The following is a 20,964-nucleotide window of genomic DNA, read 5'->3' on the forward strand; positions in this document are numbered from 1 at the left end:
CATGGAAGGGGTTTATCTCGGAATCACACTTCTCTGCCGCGTATAGACATGGACAATTACTTCGGGCTAGTCAGTTTCCAAAATGACAACCTGCCAGGAATATGCTAATAAAGTGCAGGATATTTAAATCCCATGCTTCATTAGTAATTTTGGTCACCCTCATTAGCCTCCCTAGTTCAAACTAGGGGGCTAGTGTAGATGTGCCCTAACAGATGTATTGGAGCATAAGATTTCGTGGGCAAAGATCCACTTTGCCAGATGCATGTAGTGGAAATTTCCAGAGGCAGGTATAAATATGCAGGCCAGAATAAGGCTAGAGATAACGAGATTAATTCAGTCAAGAAGGGTGAGGCTCAGTTCTGGCAGCTAATGTGGATGTGTGAACTCAAAGGGTATGTCTAGGCTGCATCTCTCTGTCGGCAACTCCTTGTCGCTTTTACAGATCAGACTAACACGGCTACCCCTCTGATACTTGACACAAAAATATATAGGTGGTGTAAAAACAGCAATAACATTCATATCTATTTATTTCTAAATGCACTCAAGTATTGTCATCACTGTGCACATTTTCTGTTGAATTTAATTTTTACTCAAAAAGACAACGTTTAATCCACAGTGGTTTCATCAGAAGAACACTTCGGCTGCTGGCTACGCCATCCACTGTGCCCAGTGCAAGCATTTCCTTTGTTGGTGAAACTCTTCGCAGGGTTTGTATCATTCCATATAAACTCACTAGACCACTGTACCTCTGACAAATGAATTCAGGATTGTTCTGGCTTTCTTGGACAACCAAAAACTACACATTCTGATAGCCAAAATGGTAAAGAACTCTGTTGACATGGGGCCTTATGCAAAATTGCCTTGCGTCTGGCAGCTGCAGCATCTACTGGTGGCCCAGAAATCACCCAAAGTTCCAAGTGATAGGGTGTGTGAAAGATGGAGGCTGATGGGTGGTGCTGAGAGAGATCAGGTGATGGTCACAGAGAATGAACATAGAATGTGTAGGAATGGTGTCCCTAGCCTCTGTTTGTCTGGAAATGGGTGACAGGGGAGAGATCACGGAAGGATTAACTGTCGTGTTCCCTTCCTCTGTGGAATATGGTATTGGCCACTGTCAGCAGATAGGACACTGGGCTAGATGGACCTTTGGTCTGACCCAGTATGGCCGTTCTTATGTTCTTACATTCTTATGTTCTTATATAGAAGTGTATGGTGATGGAGAGAAAATATATTAGGTGTAAGGAGCTCCTGAGGCTCTGATGTGCCACAATGCTGAGCGCAGCCCAACTGGGACAAAGCACCCTTGTTTAGCAAGGTGCTATCCCTTCCCCCTCTCAGCATGCAAGTTTGAAGATAGTGGCCCCGTGCAATTAAATTCTACAGGTGTATTTGCTCACTTTGTCATGGAGCTCTTTGTTTTTGACCCCATACACAATAGGGTTGAGCATGGGGGGGATAAGGAAGTAGAGGTTGGCCAAGATGATGTGAACATGTGGAGCGATGCCTTGACCAAACCGATGTGTCATACTGAAGATGATGCCAGGAGGATAAGACATGAGCATCACAGAGAGGTGGGAGGTGCAGGTGTTGAGGGCCTTTTGGTGGGCTTTCCTGGAGGAGATGATGAACACGGCCCTGATGATCAAGCTATAGGATAGAGCAATGAGCATGAGGTCAATCCCATAGACTATAAACATGACGACAAAGCCATATATTGTGTTGACTGTGATGTCCCCACAGGAAATCTTTGCCACAGACATATGGTCACAGTAAGTATTGGGGATAATTAGGTTGTCACAGAACGGCAGCCTGTTCAGGAACAGGGGCAGAGGCAGAATGAAGAGAACAGCTCTTATCAAACCCGCTAGCCCCAGCTTAGTGATTCGTGCATTGGTGAGGATGGTGGAATATCTCAGAGGGTTACATATGGCAATGTAACGATCGAAGGCCATTGTCACGAGGATGGCTGAATGCATCATAGTAGCCGTGTGAAAGAAGAACATCTGGGTGAGGCAACCATTCATTGTAATGCTTTTCCAGTTGAACCAAAATATCCACATGGCCTTTGGAACGACACAGGTGGATGCTCCCATTTCTACAAGCGCCAGCATGCAGAGCAGCAGGTACATCGGCTTATGCAGGGTCTGCTCTTTGCCTACCACAAAGAGAAGAGTGAAGTTTCCCAGCAGGCCAATCACATAGGACAGGAATATTGGGATGGAAATCCAGATGTGAACAGCTTCCAGGCCAGGGAAGCCTACTAGGATGAATGATAAAGATTCAGAGGGGGTGATGTTGAGAGCTGCCATGAAACCGTGAATGCCTCAGTTGGGCTCAGAATTGCCCATGGTGCCTGTGAAGGAAGGGAAGCCCAGTGATTATCATAGTACACTATTGTAAAAAACACAGTGCTCAATATTTGATAGTTATTATCAATCTGGAAAGGAGGGTGAGCAGTGAGGTGGCATTGTTTACAGGTGAAACCAGACTGTGCAGGTCATAGTCAAGTCCAAATAAGTTCTCACAGAGAGCTCACTAAGCCCCAGAAAAGGGGTTTACAGTGAATGAGAAGCTAGATATGAGTCAGCAGGGTGCCCTAGTAGACAAGAAGGCTAATGGCATATTAGGGTGAATTAGGAGGAGTATTGCCAGCAGATCCAGAGAAGTGATTATTCCCCTTTATTTGGCACTGGTGAGGCCACATCGGGAGTATTGCGTCGAATTCTGGGCCTCCCACCTTAGGAAGGATGTGAATGCATTGGAGAGGGTCCAGTGGAGGGCAACCAAAAAGATTATGGGTCTGGAACACATGACCTACGAGGAGATGCTGAGGGATTTGGACTTATTTAGTCTACAGAAGAGAAGAGTAAGGTGGGATTTGAGAGCAGCCTTCAACTACATGCAGGGGGGTTCCAAAGCAGCTGGAGAGAGGCTGTTTTCAGTGGTGGCAGATGGCAGAACAAGGAGCAATGGTCTCAAGTTACAGTGGGAAGGCCTAGGTTGGATAGTAGGAAAAACTATTTCCCTAGGAGGGTGGAGAAGCACTGGGATGGGTTCCCTAGGGAGGGGGTGAAATCTCCATCCCTAGAGGTTAAGTCTCGGCTTGACCAAGCCCTGGCTGGGATGATGGAGTCAGGGTTGGTCCTGCTTTGGGCAGGGGGCTGGACTCGATGACTCCTGAGGTCCCTTCCAGCCCTGTGATTCTTTGATTCTATGATTCTAAGCCAGCCAAATGGGCAGCATGATGCCTGATGAATTTGATGTCAGTAACTGCAATGTGTCTTCCCATTGGAAAGAAAAGCTTGTATTCCTCAAACACCTAATGAGTTTCTCATGTAACTGTACAGACTCAGGACAGGGACCTGGCATCATGGGACACAGTGAAAGCATAGACAGAAACTGAGTATCACAGGAGGAGTTGGATGGGGAATCCTGCAGAAAACACTACACCATGACATCCATCTGTCAATGTTCCATCTACCTCTGCAGTCTACTGTGTAGTCCTGGGCACCCATTTCATACAAGAAGTTGCAGAATTAGAGGGGTTCTGGCAGTGAGGAGTCGTGGGGAGGGATACCAGACCCCCGTGTGACTCCCCTACATGACTTGTCCCCACCTCACCCCAAGCCAGGGCACATGGCTGCACTAATGTATTCTCCTTCCTGTCACACTGTCTGCCTGGGATACTGCCCTTTCCTTCCAGCTCTGGCTCTTGGACCCATGTCCCTCTTTCCGCCCCTCCTCATTGTTACACTTGGTTTCAGGAAAGGGCAACATGAATGATCCAAAGGAGATGAATAAGAAGGGGACATGGGAAAAGTGTCTAAAATACTGACTGGTAGAGATGTAGTTAAGGCCACCAGCAAAGTAAGTACCAGGAAGGGCTTGGACATTTATATGAATGGTGAGACAGTCCAGTTAGAATAATTACAGCTCCATAAGTATTTTGGGAAGTCTATTCACCAGCCTCATTCGGAGGAGAGCCAAGCTCTAGCCAGGAGGCAGTACAGTGTCACCCTCATTATGGTCCACCCTCTCTGGGGCACCTGGTGCTGGCCACTGTCGGCAGGCAGGATACTGGGCTAGATGGACCTTTGGTCTGACCCAGTACGGCCGTTCTTATGTTCTTATGGTCCATCTACTGCTGGGGTTCTTACACCTTCTGCAACATCTGGGACAATCAGTGCGAAACAGAAATCACTGGACTGGATGGCCCATAAATCCGATTCACATCGCAGTTCTTATGTTGGAAAGGAGCCACGTTTTCCCCACAGAAAGAGACATATCCTTGCTGGACTGTGACATTGTGCTCATCAGAATGGGCTAGGACTGAGGGGTCTTGGTAGGTGGGGCTTGAGGCCTGGACCTCTGTTAGTTCACTTATTGCTTTGGGTGAGAGAATTTCTTCCAGGCATGCAGCTTTCTCTGACACATCATTTTTAGAGGTTGTAACCTACAAGCGTGAGCAGAGACACGTGTCTGCAACTCAGCCACTAATCCTTTTCATGCCTGAAAACCAATGGAGTGTGAAGATGGCAGAAAAGGTTTAATAAAGTTATGTCAGGGAAAGAGGAACCTTTTTTGGGTTGGGGCCAAAATCATTCGGGGGCCACACACGAAAAACCTCTCAGCGGAGCCTAAGAAGCAGAAGGACACTTCTTACATTCCACAGAGACTGGGGGGCGGGGGCAGTCTAGTAGATTTTGTGTGCTCCAGCCCCATGGTAGGGCAAGAAGGGGGATCTGGAGCACCAGCAGGCTTCCCAGTGCAGAGGACAGGGGCCGTGAGCCTCAGAGGTCAGATTCAGGCAAGCCAGGGGCTGCATCTGCCCTGGGCCTGTAGTTCCCCACCCTTGTTTTAAGCCCATGAGATCAGTACGCTGAGGAATGAATGTGCAATCCTCACCAGGAATTACTAACAGAGCTGCCTAGCAATTGGTGTTTCAGCCTCTTTGGTTTAACGCCTGTGTCCCAGTAGCTCGCAGGTCAGCTGTATTTATATAGGCCCTCACATTTCCCAGAGTTCTCTGCTCTCATTATAGAACGTGCAGACTGCTCACCTGGAGAATTGCTCCTCTCCGGCTGTCCTTGGAGCACCCCGCAATGCGTCAGGGTGTCACGAGAGAAGCTGCATCGGTGCCTTGGCCTCACCACTCCTGTGGGAAATTTCTCACTGGTGAGGCACAATCGTTGATTGACCCTGCGCAAGGGAGCAGGTGGGAATGGAAGCCCTTCAACCCTGGTAGAAGAAGAGCTGTGGGGAGCATGGGGTTGTGGGAGGCAAGGATGACTGGGGAGTGTGGAGGAGATACAGGCAACCAATATGCTGTTGGAATAGGTGTAACCTGCAATGGGGAAGGAGAGCATGAATAGACTGTCCACACATTTGGAAAGATGGAAGCAACTGAGAAGCAACGCATAACAGGTTCCCCCCGGGGTGTCACCTGGAACTGAGGTACAACAGAACTCTCTGAATCACCAGCCTGGGATCCCTCTCTCAATATGCTGCTGGGAGACAAGGCAGGCCCCCATCCACAGTCTACTTCCACCAACATTCACACGGGCATGGACACACCCAGCTACAGTGACATTCAGGGTCTCTGATCAGCCACTGCATACATCAACAATAGAGAAACAACAGGCAAGAGAACCAGTAGCTCCTTAGCTTGAGACCTCCTTAGCTTGAGAGGATTATTCTAAGAGAGGTGGGTGAGATTCTGTGGCCTGCACTGTGCAGGGGGTCAAACTAGATGATCATAATGGTCCCTTCTGACCTTAAAGTCTATGAGTCTATGAGACCCCAGAAAAAACCCATCCTGCCCCGGTCCAAACTCCAAGCTGTTTGAACTTGTTACCTGCTTTGCCCATCCCCCAATGTGGAGAGGACAATGCACATCTGTAGTAATGAAGCTGTGGTTCACCCCTACCCCACACACATCACGTGAAGACTTACTGGGTTCAGGTTGAAAAATAAAAGTTTATTATCGACAGTTTGGGTTTTTCAGGTTTCCATATTCAGGAAAAACAATCTCTTTAGCTTGGGTCCACACCTTTCCCTAGTTCAGTTCTTTTCCCTCAGATGTTGCCAGGAGTCCTCTTGTGCAGGGGTCCAGAACCACTGACGGTCTCAATAATGGCTAATAGGAGGAAACAATCCTAACACCCATTTATGGGAAAAATACCGATTCCACAACATGGAGTGTCCTGGTCACACACCCTTGCAGAGTCATAACATCCATTACTCAGAGGCTGTCTGGAGTGTTTTCAGGAAGACAGAGGTAAGCTCCCCTAATATTTTCTCGAACTCCTCATGTCCCTGAATAGGCCCTTCCTAAAATAATTAAATGGAGATTGCCTATTTCCTAGAACTGACCTTGAAAGGTCATGGAGCAGGACCAAGTACCATCCCTGACAAATTTTTGCCCCAAATGGCTTCTACAAGGATTGAACTCATAACCCTAGATTTAGCAAGCCAATGCTCAAACCACTGAGCTATCCCTTCCTATCCACCTAGGTAAACTGAAAGCATTACCCAGAGGTTACTCCATTTGAATTACAGACACATTCAGTAAGAAGAGGGACTGAAACATCATAGTCCTGGCTTGAGGCCCGAGGCCTAGTCAAAAGCAGTCAAGACGTTGCTATTATAAAGCCAAGTCGACCTGTGAGCAAGAGGCAGGCTCTACTCACAGAATCTGGCAAGAGCAAGGCTGAAATTACAGAAAAACTTGATGGCACTAGGTACAAGTTGTAAACTCATTCTAATAAAGTGGTAGCAAAACACCCCATTAGGAAATATAATTTGATGCCAGCACACTCCCCATAGATAAGAGGAACATCCAAATCCAGGTTCAGCATGATGGATAGTGTTGTTTTGATTGAACAGACATATACAAGGTGATGGGTGGCACCCAAGGATGTCAGAAGCTGTCACGGCAATACATGAAGAAACCTATGGAACATGTTGGTATCTGTGTATAAAGATGTATCTCAGAGGGGCTGTCATTGTCCAGCCAAAGGGGAGGTAAAATTTCTGAAACTGTCTTAGCTGTGTCCAATGTCATGGGCACCCATTCTTAGTATCCTTGCAGAATCTGCATAGAATCTACTAGGTGCCAGACTCAAGATACCGTCTTTCCCTCAGTTGAGTGTTCTGGTATCCGAAGGGAGGTGTGGGTTGCTTAGGGGGGTTGTGGAATCTCCATCAGTGGAGATATTTAAGGGCAGGGTAGACAGACACCTGTCAGGGGATGATCTAGATGGTGCTTGGTCCTGCTGTGAGAGGAGGAGACTGGACTTGATGACCTCTCCAGGTGCCTTCCAGTTCTAGTGTTCTATGATTCTATTACTGTGCTTCATCGACAATAAACCTGGCCTGGTGCATTGTCCCTTACCCTATTTGTGGCCCCCAGGGATTCTTATGGAGCTTACCATTCCAATGATTCGCAGAGAACCAGAGCAGCACACTGATCACACACACACCCAAAAGGTGATAAGCCTTTTACAAAGCAAGATAGTTGCTCGGACACCACATCGGTGACTTCTGGTGACAATAGATAACCACTATCCATCGCTTCAGATAAGAAAATTATACGTGCATACACATTGGCTAGACTCTCTATTTGGGAAATCGGAGCGTTTACACTGACATTTGACACACTCTGTCCTGCATCTAGGGCATCATAATTGTGCCCCCCTGATGTCATCACACTGTCATGCTGATGAACACAGGGTGAAGTGTAACCCAAAGGTCAGGGCTTCTTTCCACCTGTGAAATACTTGAAGTTACACAACAACAGTTGGAAACAAAACCGCGTAAAGGTTGTGGAACCCAGGCTGCAGTTCTGCGGCTTGACAGGGCAAAGAGACCCTGACACATGCCCAAACACGACCGCAACAAGGAAAAGGGCCAGCATAGGCTTTGAACCAGCAATCAGAAAGCTGCCCATCTATCTGTGAGTCCTTTCCACCCTCTCTTCCCTGTGCCTACTCCTGCAGTGCTGCTTGGCTGTCCCTGTACACCTCCTGTCTCCTCCACCATGCTCAGGATAGCTTCTTTCTGTGCCTCCCTGTCCTCCCCCACAGCCCCCAGCATTGCCAGCTTCTCTGGGTGTACGCTGCTCTCCACCCCACAGCTCTCAGGTCCAGTGTCCAGCAACATCCCCCACAAATTCCATCAGTGCCACACTGAGATACCCACCCCCAGGATCCACATCAAATGCCAGACCCCACCACGACAGCTCACAGAAATAGCTCCTCAGACTAGGTTCAACTCAGTGTCTGCCTGCAGTGGGAAAAGAGGGAGGCTAGCCTGAGCTGCTTAAATAGGAGTCCAGGGAACCCCGGAAGCAGCTCAACCCATGCAGGGAAGGTGAGTGGGGCAGACCCAATAGGAGAGACAGAGGACGTGGGCCTTAAAAGGAGCCAACGGGAGTCACCTTTCCTCCAAATGACACCAAGTGTTAGTGTCTTGCAGCTCCTTAGAAAGCACAACCTTCCGGGGGCTACTTTTCAGTGGTGACATTTGCTCACATTGCTGGGAGGCTGCAGTGGGGTTGCTCATGGGAGCAGGGACAGTCTGGAGGACAGATGGTGTCAGGGACCATCTGCTGTAGTGAGGTCCATGCTACATTATCACATAAGACACCTCCTGCCCTAGGAGTTCTTATACCGCCTCTGTGGTCCGTGCGTGACACAGGCCACTCATCCCCTACCCGCCTGATTTCAGGTCTTCCTGCCACTGTCATCTGGATACAGCATGTCTGCTCCAGTCTCCTCCCACACTGTGCATTCCTGGACCTGCCCTGCTGGGAATTTGCCAGAGCTGCCTGGTTTCTTCTAAGCCAGAACCCAAAACTGCTTTTTCTCCTCTGCAGACCCAAAGAAGAAAGGGCTCCTAGCTCCCTCCCTGAAAGACGCTGTGATCCTGATTGTTTTGAACCTTTAAGCCTGGGAGTTGGAGATTTCAGCTACTCTACTGTCAGTTTTTCTTTGATCCAGACCGACGTCGCCCACCCCTCGAGGCCATGGGCTGACTCCAGCGTACGTCACTGGAAGCTCATGGTCGATTTAAATCAGACCATGATTGCTCCTACCATGAAAACAGGGGACTGGACTCAATTACCATTCAGGTTCATTGTTCTGTGATTCTATGACTCTATGATTTAAGTCCCTAGATGTCGATTTAGGTTAACGTGAAGGGGTCCAAAATTTAACCCTGGGACTCAGCTTTTGGCTAATAGAAAGTGATATTCTGCTTGGGAGCTTGGAGCGTCTGAAGGAAACGCCCCTATTCTGTGACATTCTCAGACAGAGTATGAAACGTGGAGATTTCAAAACACCTGTGTCCTGGGCACCCATTTTGCTCTCAGGGAAGTCCCTCTTAATCTGGAGTACCACATGGAAGGCAGAATATGAGAGCAGATTCTGCCAGTGTGTGACCCATTTTTTTCATTGTGAATCCTCTAGTAACACAAATACTCAATGCAGAGACATTGGCTGTTCTAGCTCACAGTGCAGTGAAGTCTCTGCATTTGGAAACGTCACCATACGGGAGGGAAAACCTCACTGCACAAAACAGGAAGCTACTGAGGCAGAGAGAAGGACACAGTAAGAAACCAGACACTGATGTTAAGGACCGATATTTGTCTAAACAATTTCTAATGCATCGGTCGGTCCAGTTTGACCTTGTAAATCCCTGGGGGTTTCAGTCAGTTCTATGCTGTGCCGGGGAATTCCTACCCACATGGGCCTAGATTGAGCTGTGGAATCCTTCCTCAGAACTGAGCACTACCGTAAATGCAGAACCAGTTACTCACCGCAGTCTTGCTCAGCAGAGAGAAACAAAAAATCTTCGTCCTGTGACAGTGAGGCAGAAGTAAGAGAATCAGTCTCGCCGGTCTGACACTCGCTGTGCTGAACTGTTGCCTTTATGACTCCCCTGTCCAGTCCCTGGGGGCTCCCAGGTGGTCCGGGATACACAGACAATTCCCGCAGCCCTGTGAGCGGTGGGACGAGCAGAAATTAAACCCTGGAGAACTACAGCTTGAGAGCCTCCCGCAGGAGGGAAGTAATTTCATGCTAACAGGAGCTCAGCTTGTCTGGGGAAACTGGACCTGCCCAAAGCTCAGCATCACTGTCTGTTCTGTGGGCACTGCCCTGCCGTCGGCACTACGGGTGGGGAGGCTGCCACACGATACGGGATCAGAAATCAGTTCAGTGGATCGTAGCTGTACGGCCCATGGAGTTGTATTATCAAGTCCATCGGTCTCCAGAAAGTCACTGCTGCCCTGTGGAAGCCCATATGGCGTGGTCCTGAGTTGATACAGGATGAAGGGCATGATAAAGGCTTTCTGATCCCGGCTTTCTGACCTCAGATGTATTTTCCAGGGTCCCTTTGTTAACCTCTAATCTGAATACATATATGGCAGCTGAAACTCTTCCGCAGAAACAGGCTGTACCCTCCAGTGTCACAACTAGTACCATGGAGCTGGTCACTGTGTGATTCCTTCATCCTCCCAGGGCCTACACGACCTGGAGTTCACTCACACGGCATCCTACATTTTAGAAGGGAACAGCCAGGGAGGGGGTGGAATCTCCATCCCTGGAGGTTTTTAAGTCCTGGCTTGACCAAGCCTGGCTGGCACGATTGATTGGACCTGCTTTAAGCAGGGGGTTAGACTTGATGACGCTTGAGGTCTCTTCCAGCCCTCTGATTCTCTGATTCTATAACCAGTGGGTACCCCTCTCACCCAGGATATTGCAGAAGTAGAGGGGGTCAACCACTAGGGAGAAGCGGGGAGGAACACCAACTAAAGGAAGGAGGCTCAGGCTAAAACGGGAAGCCCACATGGCTTATCCCCACCCCACCCTGAGCCCGGGGACCCACACTCTCCTCATCCTATCTCTGTCACATGTTACCTTTTGGGGGATCATCCTGTGTGCTGGTTACAAGCCCTATGGCATGTCCATCCACTAATGTACCCTCCCTCCAGACACACTGTCTGCCTCGGATGCAGTCATAAGAACATAAGAACGGCCATACTGGATCAGACCAAAGGTCCATCTAGCTCAGTAACCTGTCTGCTGACAGTGGCCAGCACCAGGTGCCCCAGAAGAGGTGGACCGAAGACAATGATCAAGCGATTTGTTTCATGCCATCCATCTCCAGCCTCTGACAAACAGAGGCCAGGGACACCAATTCTATCCCCTGACTAATAGCCTTTTATGAACCTAACCTCCATGAAATTACCTAGCTTCTCTTTAAACTCTATTATAGTCCTAGCCTTCACATCCTCCTCTGGCAAGGAGTTCCACAGGTTGACTATACGCTGTGTGAAGAAGAACTTTCTTTTATTCGTTTTAAACCTGCTCCCCATTAATTTCATTTGGTGTCCTCTAGTCCTTATATCATGGGAAATAATAAATAACTTTGCTTTATTCGCCCTTTCCACACCACTCATGATTTTATAGACCTCTATCATATCCCCCCTCAGTCTCCTCTTTTCTAAACTGAAAAGTCCAGGGGGGCATAGCAGCTGCCCAGGAGAATGAGGCCACTTCACCATTCCTAACAACACCCCATGTTGACAGCATGGCCAGAGGTCAGGAGAACACAGCTGCTGTGCTGAGCTACACAGCTATTTCCAAACACTATTTGCTATTTCGAACTAACGGAATGGCTGTGTAGACACTCACATTGTTATTTTGAAATAATGCTAGTTATCATGAAATAACAGTGCAGTGTAGACGCACCCTGTCTTATTACTAATCCCTTTGCTAACGTTTCCAAATACTATCCATTTTTTCTGCTGCTGCACAGTGAGAAGATGTTTTCAGAAAAGATGCTTTCCTCTTTTTACCCTAATTCAAGCAAGTTACGTACTGTCATCGGGTATGTCTACACGACAAAGTTAATTCGAACTAACAGATGTTAGTTTGAATTAACTTTGATAGGCGCTACGCAGGCAAACCGCTAGTTCGAACTTAATTTGAACTAGCGGAGCGCTTAATTCGAACTAGGTAAATCTCATTCTACGAGGACTAACGCCTAGTTCGAATTAAGCCACTTAATTCGAACTAGTGGGAGGCTAGCCCTCCCCAGCTTTCCCTGGTGGCCACTCTGGCCAACACCAGGGAAACTCTTCTGCCCCCCTCCCGGCCCCGGACCCCTTAAAGGGGCACGGGCTGGCTACGGTGCCCGTGCCAGGTGCAAGCCTGCCAGCACCCAGCCAGCAGACCCTGCACCTGGCACGGCACGAGCCAGCCACCCGCTGCCACCCAGCCCTCCCCCTCTTCCCGGGACCAGGCTGGCGGCTCCCGGGAGTCTGCCCAGGTCCGCAAGAGGCGGGCGCCCGCCTGGTCTAGTGTGGACATCGTGGACCTCAACCACGACCTCCGCACTAGGCACAGGAAAGTGGCCGGCTTGGGCAGGATAGCTGCCAGCCTGGCCACCCAGGAGCGGGTTTGCATGAAAATCAGGGTGGTCCAGTGAGACCCCTGACCCTGAGCTTAGAATGGCCGTACTGGGTCAGACCAAAGGTCCGTCTCGCCCAGTAATCTGTCTGCCTACAGCGGCCAACCCTAGGGACCCTGGAGGGGATGGACCAAGACAATGACCAAGCCATTTGTCTCGTGCCATCCATCTTCAGCCTTCCACAAACAGAGGCCAGGGACACCATTTCTACCCCCTGGCTAATACCACTCCATGGACCCAACCTCCATGAATTGATCTAACTTCTCTTTAAACTCTGTTAAGTTCTAGCCTTCACAGCCTCCTGCAGCAAGGAGTTCCACAGGTTGACTATTTGCTTTGTGAAGAAGAACTTTCTTTTATTAGTTTGAAGCCTGCTACCCATTCATTTCATCTGGTGTCCTCTAGTCCTTCTGTTATGGGAACTAATGAAGAACTGTTCTTTATGCACCCTCTCCATACCACCCATGTTTTTATAGACCTCTATCATATCCCCCCTCAGTCTCCTCTTTTCTAAGCTGAAAAGTCCCAGTCTCTTTAGCCTCTCTTCATATGGGACCTGTTCCAAACCCCTGATCATTTTAGTTGCCCTCCCCTCTCCCACCCTCTCTCTTCCCCTCTCCCACCTCCTTTTCCCAATCTCCCCGAGTTTTGTTCAATAAAGAGAGTTTCTATTTTTGACCACACGTTTTCTTTATTTTGTACATCAGGAAGGGGGGCTAGGGAAGGGTAAGTGGAAGGAGGTGAGGGAGGAATGGGGTACGAGCCCCCGATGGGGAGGACTGGGCTGGCTCTGCAGGCTTCTGGGGGTGGAAGCTCTCTTGCAGCCCCCCAATTGTCCCCTCTCCCCAGATGGCAGCCTGCGGCAAGTGCAGCCGGTCTGATGGCCAAGTGCTGTGATGTGCCCAGTGTGGGCACTCAGGGCACTCTAAGACAGGACTGCTTTGCAAGCGGGGCACCCCTGAGAACTGTCTGGAGTGGGGGTCGGGTCCCTTTAAGCTCAGCCCTCGGCTAGCCTGAGGCAGCAGCTCCACGCTCTAAGTCCTCATCTGATGCCCTGCCGGCACTGGTTCCGGCCAGCCTTAACCCCGGTTCAGGGTCCACTTAATGTGGACATGCTAGTTTGAATTAGCAAAACACTAATTCGAACTAGTTTTTTAGTCTGGATGCGTTAGTTCGAATTAGCTTAGTTCGAATTAGCGCTGTAGTGTAGACATACTCATCCTGCCCTTATCTTTTAGGAGAGATCAGTGTGTCTGTGTTATCCTTGGGGAATGTTTCAGAACCATTTATTAATATTGGGATGGTCTAATACCACTTAATATCAGAAAGTGTTCCCATGATTACTTAGCACTCCTTAGGAATGTGATTTCTGCAATATCAAGCCTCTTCCTTGGGAAGAAGAGAAAACTGACGGGCACCAAGGTCTCTTTCTTGAGTGACAAGTGCTAATTTAGACCCTATCATTTTATATGTTAACGGAGATTATGTTTTCCAATGTACATAAGTTTACATGCCTCCATTTAGAATTGCATCTCTCCTTCTGTTGCCCGGTCTCTCAGTTTAGTGGTATCCCTTTGGGACTCTTTTCAGAAGGTCTGGACATAACAATTTATGTAGTTTTGTATCATCTGCAAATTTTGCCATCTCACTATTTACCCTTTTTCCAGATTGTTTATGAATATGTGGAAGACTAGTTTTCGTTAGTTGTGTGTCTGTACGTGTATGATGTCACAGCTCTGTTCAGAGAGCTTTCACAGATGACTTTGACTGAAGTGCCCAATGACCACATGATCCATCAAGGTTTGAAGGTGCCAAGCCAAGTTAATTGTTGAGAGTCATGGTTATAGCTCCTGGCGCATGCAACATAGATTCTAAGACAGGGATGCCTGTAACACTGGACCAGCTCAGTTACTGGTAGGACTTTCCTCTACCCCCTAGACTGGCCCAAGAAACTCCCTCTGAGACCCATCTTTGTAACCCTGATTCAGACAAGTCATGTACTTTCATCCTGCCCTTATCTTTTAGGAGAGATCAATGTGTCTGTGTTATCCTTGGAGAATGTTTCGGTACCATTTATTGATATTGGGATGGTCTGGTACCACTTAATATCAGAAAGTGTTCCCATGAGTACTTTGTACTTAGCACTCCTTAGCAACGTGTATTTCTGCAATATCAGCCCTCTTCTTTCCAAATTCCGTGGGCAGGTCCTGACTTATACCCGACTCATACCAGAGCCTCTGATTCAAGAGGTTACATCCCAGGCATTGCTCCCAATACATCAATATAACATCCCAGTTCTTCACCACTCTCCTAGGGAAATAGTTCTTCCTAATATCCAGCCTAGATCTCCCCTACTGCAACTTGAGACCATTGCTCCTTGTTCTGCCATCTGCCACCACTGAGAACAGTCACTCTTCATCTTCTTTGGAACCTCCATTCAGGGAGTTGAAGGCTGCTTGCCTAGGGTGGTTGTGGAGTCTCCATCACTGGAGATATTTAAGAGCAGGTTAGACAGACACCTGAGAGGAATGATCTAGATGGTGTTTGGTCCTGCCATGAGGGCAGGAGACTGGACTTGATGACCTCTCGAGGTCCCTTCCAGTTCTAGTGTTCTATGATCCTACAACACAGGGCAGTGAAAGAGTTATGCAGAACACAACCTTAGAATGCCTTTTCACATAAAATGGCAAATATCCTTGAAATATAGTGGTACTCTGCCATTTTCTTTAACAGCCTGTACCTGACTGTGATTCCTACTATTCCCGGATGCTGAGGGCTGCATGATGTTCATACCACATGCAATGCATTACTCAACACTGGAGAGGAAAATAAGGCACAAATGGGAGCGGTTCAAGGAAACAAGGAACCCTGCTTTGTGGGCACAGGGCCCATCGCCAGGGAGGTGTTTGTGGGGTCTGAGGAAAAGTCACAACATGTTCCTCACACATCCCAGGCCCCCTGCCCAGGCCCTGGCTGTGCTGATACCAAAATGATTAGGGGACTTGAGCTATGAGGAGAGCTAAGAGATGTGGGCTTGTTTAGTCTGCAGTAGAGAAGAGAGAGGGGGGATTTGAGAACAGCCTTCAACTTCCTGAAGGGAGGTTCCAAATGGGATGGAGAGAGGCTGTTCTCAGGGGTGGCAGAACAAGGAGCAATGATCTCAAGTTGCAGTGGGGAAGGTCTAGGTTGGATATTAGGAAAAACTATTTCCCTAAGCGGGTGGGGAAGCACTGGGATGGGTTCCCTAGGGAGATGGTGGAATCTTCATCCCTAGAAGTTGTTATGTCTCAGCTTGACAAAGCCCTGGCCGGGTTGATTTAGTTTGGATTGGCCCTGCCGTAGGCAGGGGGCTGGACCTGATGACTTCCTGAGGTCTCTTCCAGATCTATGATTCTATGATAGCGCAGGTCAGACACCTGCTCTGGAAATGATACACACCTCAGGCTGTAGGTGGCAGGACCCTTCTCCTCAGCGCCTGCCCTCCTGTCAGATTCACATTCCACTTCAGAGTCCAGTGTTCAAGTCCCTGTTGTCTGGTGACGTCTCCCTAGGCTGGGCCCTCTGCCCGGGGCCCCACCTTGCTCCCCCCGGCTGCTCATTGTGCTCGGCTGCCATGTTACTTCCAGCAGGGCCGGCATCCACTGTCCTGGCTCTGGTCCCGCAGCTCCCCGCTGTCGCTTGGCTCTGCCTCCCCATTGGCACAGCTGGTCAGGCCCTGCACCAGATCTGCTATCTGGGCTGCATCTCTGTTCCCTGGAGTTCTGGCTGCTGCTCCTCTGTGTCCTTCCTGACTTGTAAAGCTGTGAGATTTCTACTGCACCAATAGCACAGAGCCCACTCCGCAGAAAGCTAAAGATAGATAAAAGTAGATATTGAAACAAGCATTTCCACATGAACACAGTGGTCTGTACCTCCAGGATCCAAAGAAAGCTTTAATTACACATCTAATTCAGATTCAATTTTTTTTAATCGATAAATCCCAGGAAGTTCTCATCAACGTTAGCAATAAAGTGAAAAGAAAAAGAGGTTCTTGAACTGCATCCCATGACAGGACTCGTTGTCTGTATTTGGGTTTCCATCGGTTTCATCATTCAACATTCCATCCTCGCTGTCTTTCTCAGGAGTTCTGCTACTATACAATCAGATCAGCTGGACCCATTTCTTTCATTGCTGTGAGCTGTGCAGAATAGATTCTGTGTTGTCTCAGACATGGCTGGAGAGGAAGAAGGTTTTCCCAAAGTTCCTCTTGTATCTGGCTCTGCAGTTTTGATTGTGTCAAATTGATTTGAGGAAACAACATTTCATCTTCAGCATTGCTTGAAAGTAGCAACTTCAACAAGCGAACAACTGACCACATTCACAAAAGGCTTAGTCCTCACTGGCAACTGTTTATTAATGAATTTCAACCCTAAACAGCTCAAATTAATTGACGTGGGCCTCAGGCCAGTAAACCAAGGCAAAACTCTCCCTTGCTGCTCAAGCAGTCATAGGTGTCCACAGAACAAAGGCAAAAATTAGATCTCAGCCCATTTATGTTACTGATCACAAAAGGACATACAAATTCCTCACCTGATCACTGTACGTATGGTAAAGAAGATCAGCATCTATATATGAATATAGGCAAGCAACACGGGAATACAGGGGCAAGATTAGAAAGGCAAAGGCACAAAATGAGATCAAACTAGCTACAGGCATAAAGGGAAACAAGAAGACCTTTTATAAATACATTAAAAGCAAGAGGAAGACCAAGGACAGGGTAGGCCCACTGCTTAGTGAGGAGGGAAAAGCAGTAACAGGAAACTTGGAAATGGCAGAGATGCTCAATGACTTCTTTGTTTCGGTCTTCACCGAGAAGTCTGGAGGTGTGCCTAACGTAGTGAATACAAGCAGAGAGAGGGTAAGTTTAGAAGATACGATACACTAAGAACAAGTTAAAAATCACTTAGGAAAGTTAGATGTCAGCAAGTCACCAGGTCCTGATGAAATGCATCCCAGGATACTCAAGGAGCTGATAGAGGAGATATCTGAGCCTTTAGCTATGATTTTTGAAAAATCATGGCAGACAGGGGAGATTCCAGAAGACTGGAAAAGGGCAAATATCGTGCCCATCTATAAAAAGGGGAATAAGAACAACCCAGGAAACTACAGACCGGTCAGTTTAACGTCTGTCCCAGGGAAGATAATGGAGCAGGTAATTAAGGAAATCATATGCAAACACTTGGAAGGTAATAAAGTGATAGGGAATAGCCAGCATGGGTTTGTGAAGAACAAGTCATGCCAAACTAATCTGATAGCTTTCTTTGATAGGATAACAAGCCTTGTGGATAAGGGAGAAGCGGTGGATGTCATATACCTAGACTTTAGTAAGGCATTTGATACGGTCTCGCATGATATTCTTATTGATAAACTAGGCAAATATAACTTAGATAGGGCCACGATAAGGTGGGTGCATAATTGGCTGGATAACCGTAGTCAGAGAGTTGTTGTTAACGGTGCTAAATCCTGCTGGAAAGGGATAACAAGTGGAGTTCCGCAAGGGTCTGTTTTGGGACCCGTACTGTTCAATATCTTCATCAATGATGTAGCTATTGGGATAGAGTGTACGCTTATTAAGTTTGCAGATAATACCAAACTGGGTGGGGTTGCAACTTCTTTGGAGGATAGGGACATAATTCAAAATGACCTTAGCAAGTTAGAGAAATGGTCAGAGGTAAACAGGATGAGGTTTAATAAAGAGAAATGCAAAGTGCTCCACTTAGGAAGGAACAATCAGTTCCATACATACAAGATGGGAAACGACTGTCTAGGAAGGAGCATGGCGGAAAGGGATCTAGGGGTCATAGTGGACCACAAGTTGAATATGAGTCAACAGTGTGATGCTGTTGCAAAAAAAGCAAATATGATTCTAGGTTGTATCAACAGGTGTGTTGTAAGCAAAACTTGTGAAGTCATTCCGCCGCTCTACTCTGCACTAGTTAGGCCTCAGCTGGAGTACTGTGTCCAGTTCTGGGCGCCACATTTCAAGAAAGATGTGGAGAAATTGGAAAGGGTACAGAGAAGAGCTACAAGAATGATTAAAGGTTTAGAGAACATGACCTATGAAGCCAGGCTTCATGAACTGGGCTTGTTTAGTTTGGAAAAAAGAAGATTAAGGGGGGACATGATAGCGGTTTTCAAATATTTAAAAGGGTGTCACAAGGAGGAAGGAGAAAATTTGTTCCTCTTGGTTTCTGAGGACAGGACAAGGAGTAATGGGCTTAAAGTGCAGCAGGGGAGGTTTAGATTGGACATTAGGAAAAAATTCCTAGCTGTCAGGGTGGTCAAATATTGGAATAAATTGCCAAGGGAGGAGGTGGAATCTCCCTCTCTGGAGATATTTAAGAACAGGTTAGATAGACATCTGTCAGGGATGGTGTAGACGGAGCTTGGTCCTGCCTTGAGGGCGGGGGGCTGGACTCGATGACCTCTCGAGGTCCCTTCCAGTCCTATTATTCTATGATTCTATGATTCTATGATCTACCATAGCACTTTGTCTTTGATTATCTAAAATTGTAGCTTCCGTTTCTGAAACTGAAAAAGATCCCTATTCACTCAGGGACTAATGGAAAATCACCATGTGTCAGAAAGCTGCAGTATTTTCTGCTGGACTGGAAGTCACAGAAAGGCTGAATGACAGGGTTTGTGGGATGAGCAATGACAGGTGACACTGAAACAGGCCAGGACATGGTCAGAGAGAGGGAATTCAGCAATGAAGAAAGCAGTGCTTAGGGATGGAGTGATAAGAAGTTAGATGTGAGGAGCTGCTGAGACCATGAATTTCCACAATGCTGACCTCAGCCAAACTGGGACAGAGCAAGCTTGGTTAATGCGGAGGTAACTGTTCTCTTCTTGGGACATGGTTTCAATCCAGAGGTCCAATGGGATCACATTCTGCAGATGTTTTTCTTCATTTTCTCACGCAGCTCTTGGGTTTTGACCCCATAGATGATGGGGTTGAGCAGCGGGGGAGCAAGGACATAGACGTTGGCCAAGATGATGTGAACGTGGGGAGCGATGCCCTGACCAAACCGATGTGTCAGGTTGGAGAAGAAAGAGGGAGTATAAGCCGTCAGCATCACACAGATGTGGGCTGTGCAGGTGTTGAGGGCTTTCAGGTGGGCTTTCTTGGACGAAATGCTAAGAATGACCCTGATGATGAGACAGTAGGATAGGGCGATGAGCGTCAGGTCTAGCCCTGTAAGAACAATCCCCATAACCAAGCCATAGAGTCTGAAGAATGTGACATCCTCACATGAAATCTTTGCCACTGCCATAGTCTCACAGAACGTATGCGGGATAATGCGGTTGCCGCAGAACGGCAGCTGGCTCAGCATCAGGGGCACAGGCAGTGCACAGAGAATCCCTCTTATTAAACTGACCATCCCTAGCGTAGCTATCCGTACATTGCTTAGGATGGTGGTGTATCTCAGAGGGTTACATATGGCCACGTAGCGATCAAAGGCCATTGTCACAAGGACGGCTGAGTGCATCGCAGAAACCATGCTAAGAAAGGTAATTTGCGTGAAGCAGCCACTCACTGTGATGATGTCCAAATTGAACCAAAATATACATAGGGCCTTTGGCACGATGGAGGTAGACATGCCGATGTCTGTGAGCGCCAGCATGCAGACCAGCAGGTACACTGGCTGGTGTAGGGTCTGCTCTTTGCCAACAATAAACACAATGGAGAAATTTCCCAACAGTCCAATGATGTAGCAAGTAGCGAACGGGAGGGAAATCCAGACGTGAGCATGTTCCAGGCCAGGGATGCCTGTTAGGATGAATGTTGACATATCAGAGGAGGTGAGGTTAAAAGCTGCCATCAGGTACTCAATGTGTCAGCAGGGCTGAGAAATGCACAAGGTGCCTGTGAAGAGACAAACGCACAGTGGAGGGAGGGTATTATACTTTTTTTACAAATAGACATTAAATATTTTATCCTCATGATCAATCTAAAAAGAAGGAAAATAGGGTAGTGGAAACATTTACAGGTCAAATTGATATAGATCAAATTCGAATCCACAGGAGAATTGAGAGGAGCTAACCGAGACAGGTTAATCTGCAACATGATGGCTGATGAAATTTTATATTCACAGCTCCAATGTGACTGCCCTTTGGGTGGAAAAGCTTGAACCCCTCAAAGACATGCTCTAATTGAATGGAGTAGATTCAGGATAGAGACCTGGGCATGATGGCCCACCACTCTGGGAAACCTTGCTCACAGGGCTCGCCGTGACAGAATCTAAGCAAACATATGGGATCCATGAGCAACAGTAAACATAATCCCAAGAGACCACATTTCACCAGGAGTACAAGGTGGGGACCCAACTGAGACAGATACATTCCGCAGGGGGGATAACCTCTGGTGTTCTGTTTCTTTCTGTGTTGGGCCTGTCTTGATGTAGGTGACTTCGGGGTACTCGACTGTCTCTGTCAATCTGTTTCCTCATT

General features: G+C 47.8%; 2 protein-coding genes and 1 long non-coding RNA gene across 3 annotated transcripts; 1 reads left to right on the plus strand and 2 right to left on the minus strand.

Annotated features, from left to right (window-relative positions):
* Window positions 1–1,370: 1,370 nt before the first annotated feature.
* Window positions 1,371–2,309, minus strand: LOC142829813 (olfactory receptor 52K2-like). The gene has a single exon (XM_075931538.2). It carries the CDS (start codon window positions 2,307–2,309, stop codon window positions 1,371–1,373), a length of 939 nt encoding a protein of 312 aa, XP_075787653.2.
* A 5,428-nt stretch (window positions 2,310–7,737) lies between these two features.
* Window positions 7,738–9,432, plus strand: LOC142827338 (uncharacterized). The gene is made up of 2 exons (XR_012902044.2): window positions 7,738–7,954; window positions 8,876–9,432. It is a non-coding gene; the product is annotated as an uncharacterized LOC142827338 (long non-coding RNA).
* Window positions 9,433–19,397: 9,965 nt separating this feature from the next.
* Window positions 19,398–20,336, minus strand: LOC102451039 (olfactory receptor 52E4-like). The gene has a single exon (XM_075931628.2). It carries the CDS (start codon window positions 20,334–20,336, stop codon window positions 19,398–19,400), a length of 939 nt encoding a protein of 312 aa, XP_075787743.2.
* Window positions 20,337–20,964: the final 628 nt, after the last annotated feature.

Source organism: Pelodiscus sinensis, chromosome 1 (genome assembly GCF_052426305.1).
Source record: "Pelodiscus sinensis isolate ZL-2025 chromosome 1, ASM5242630v1, whole genome shotgun sequence".
Lineage (NCBI taxonomy): Eukaryota > Metazoa > Chordata > Testudines > Trionychidae > Pelodiscus > Pelodiscus sinensis.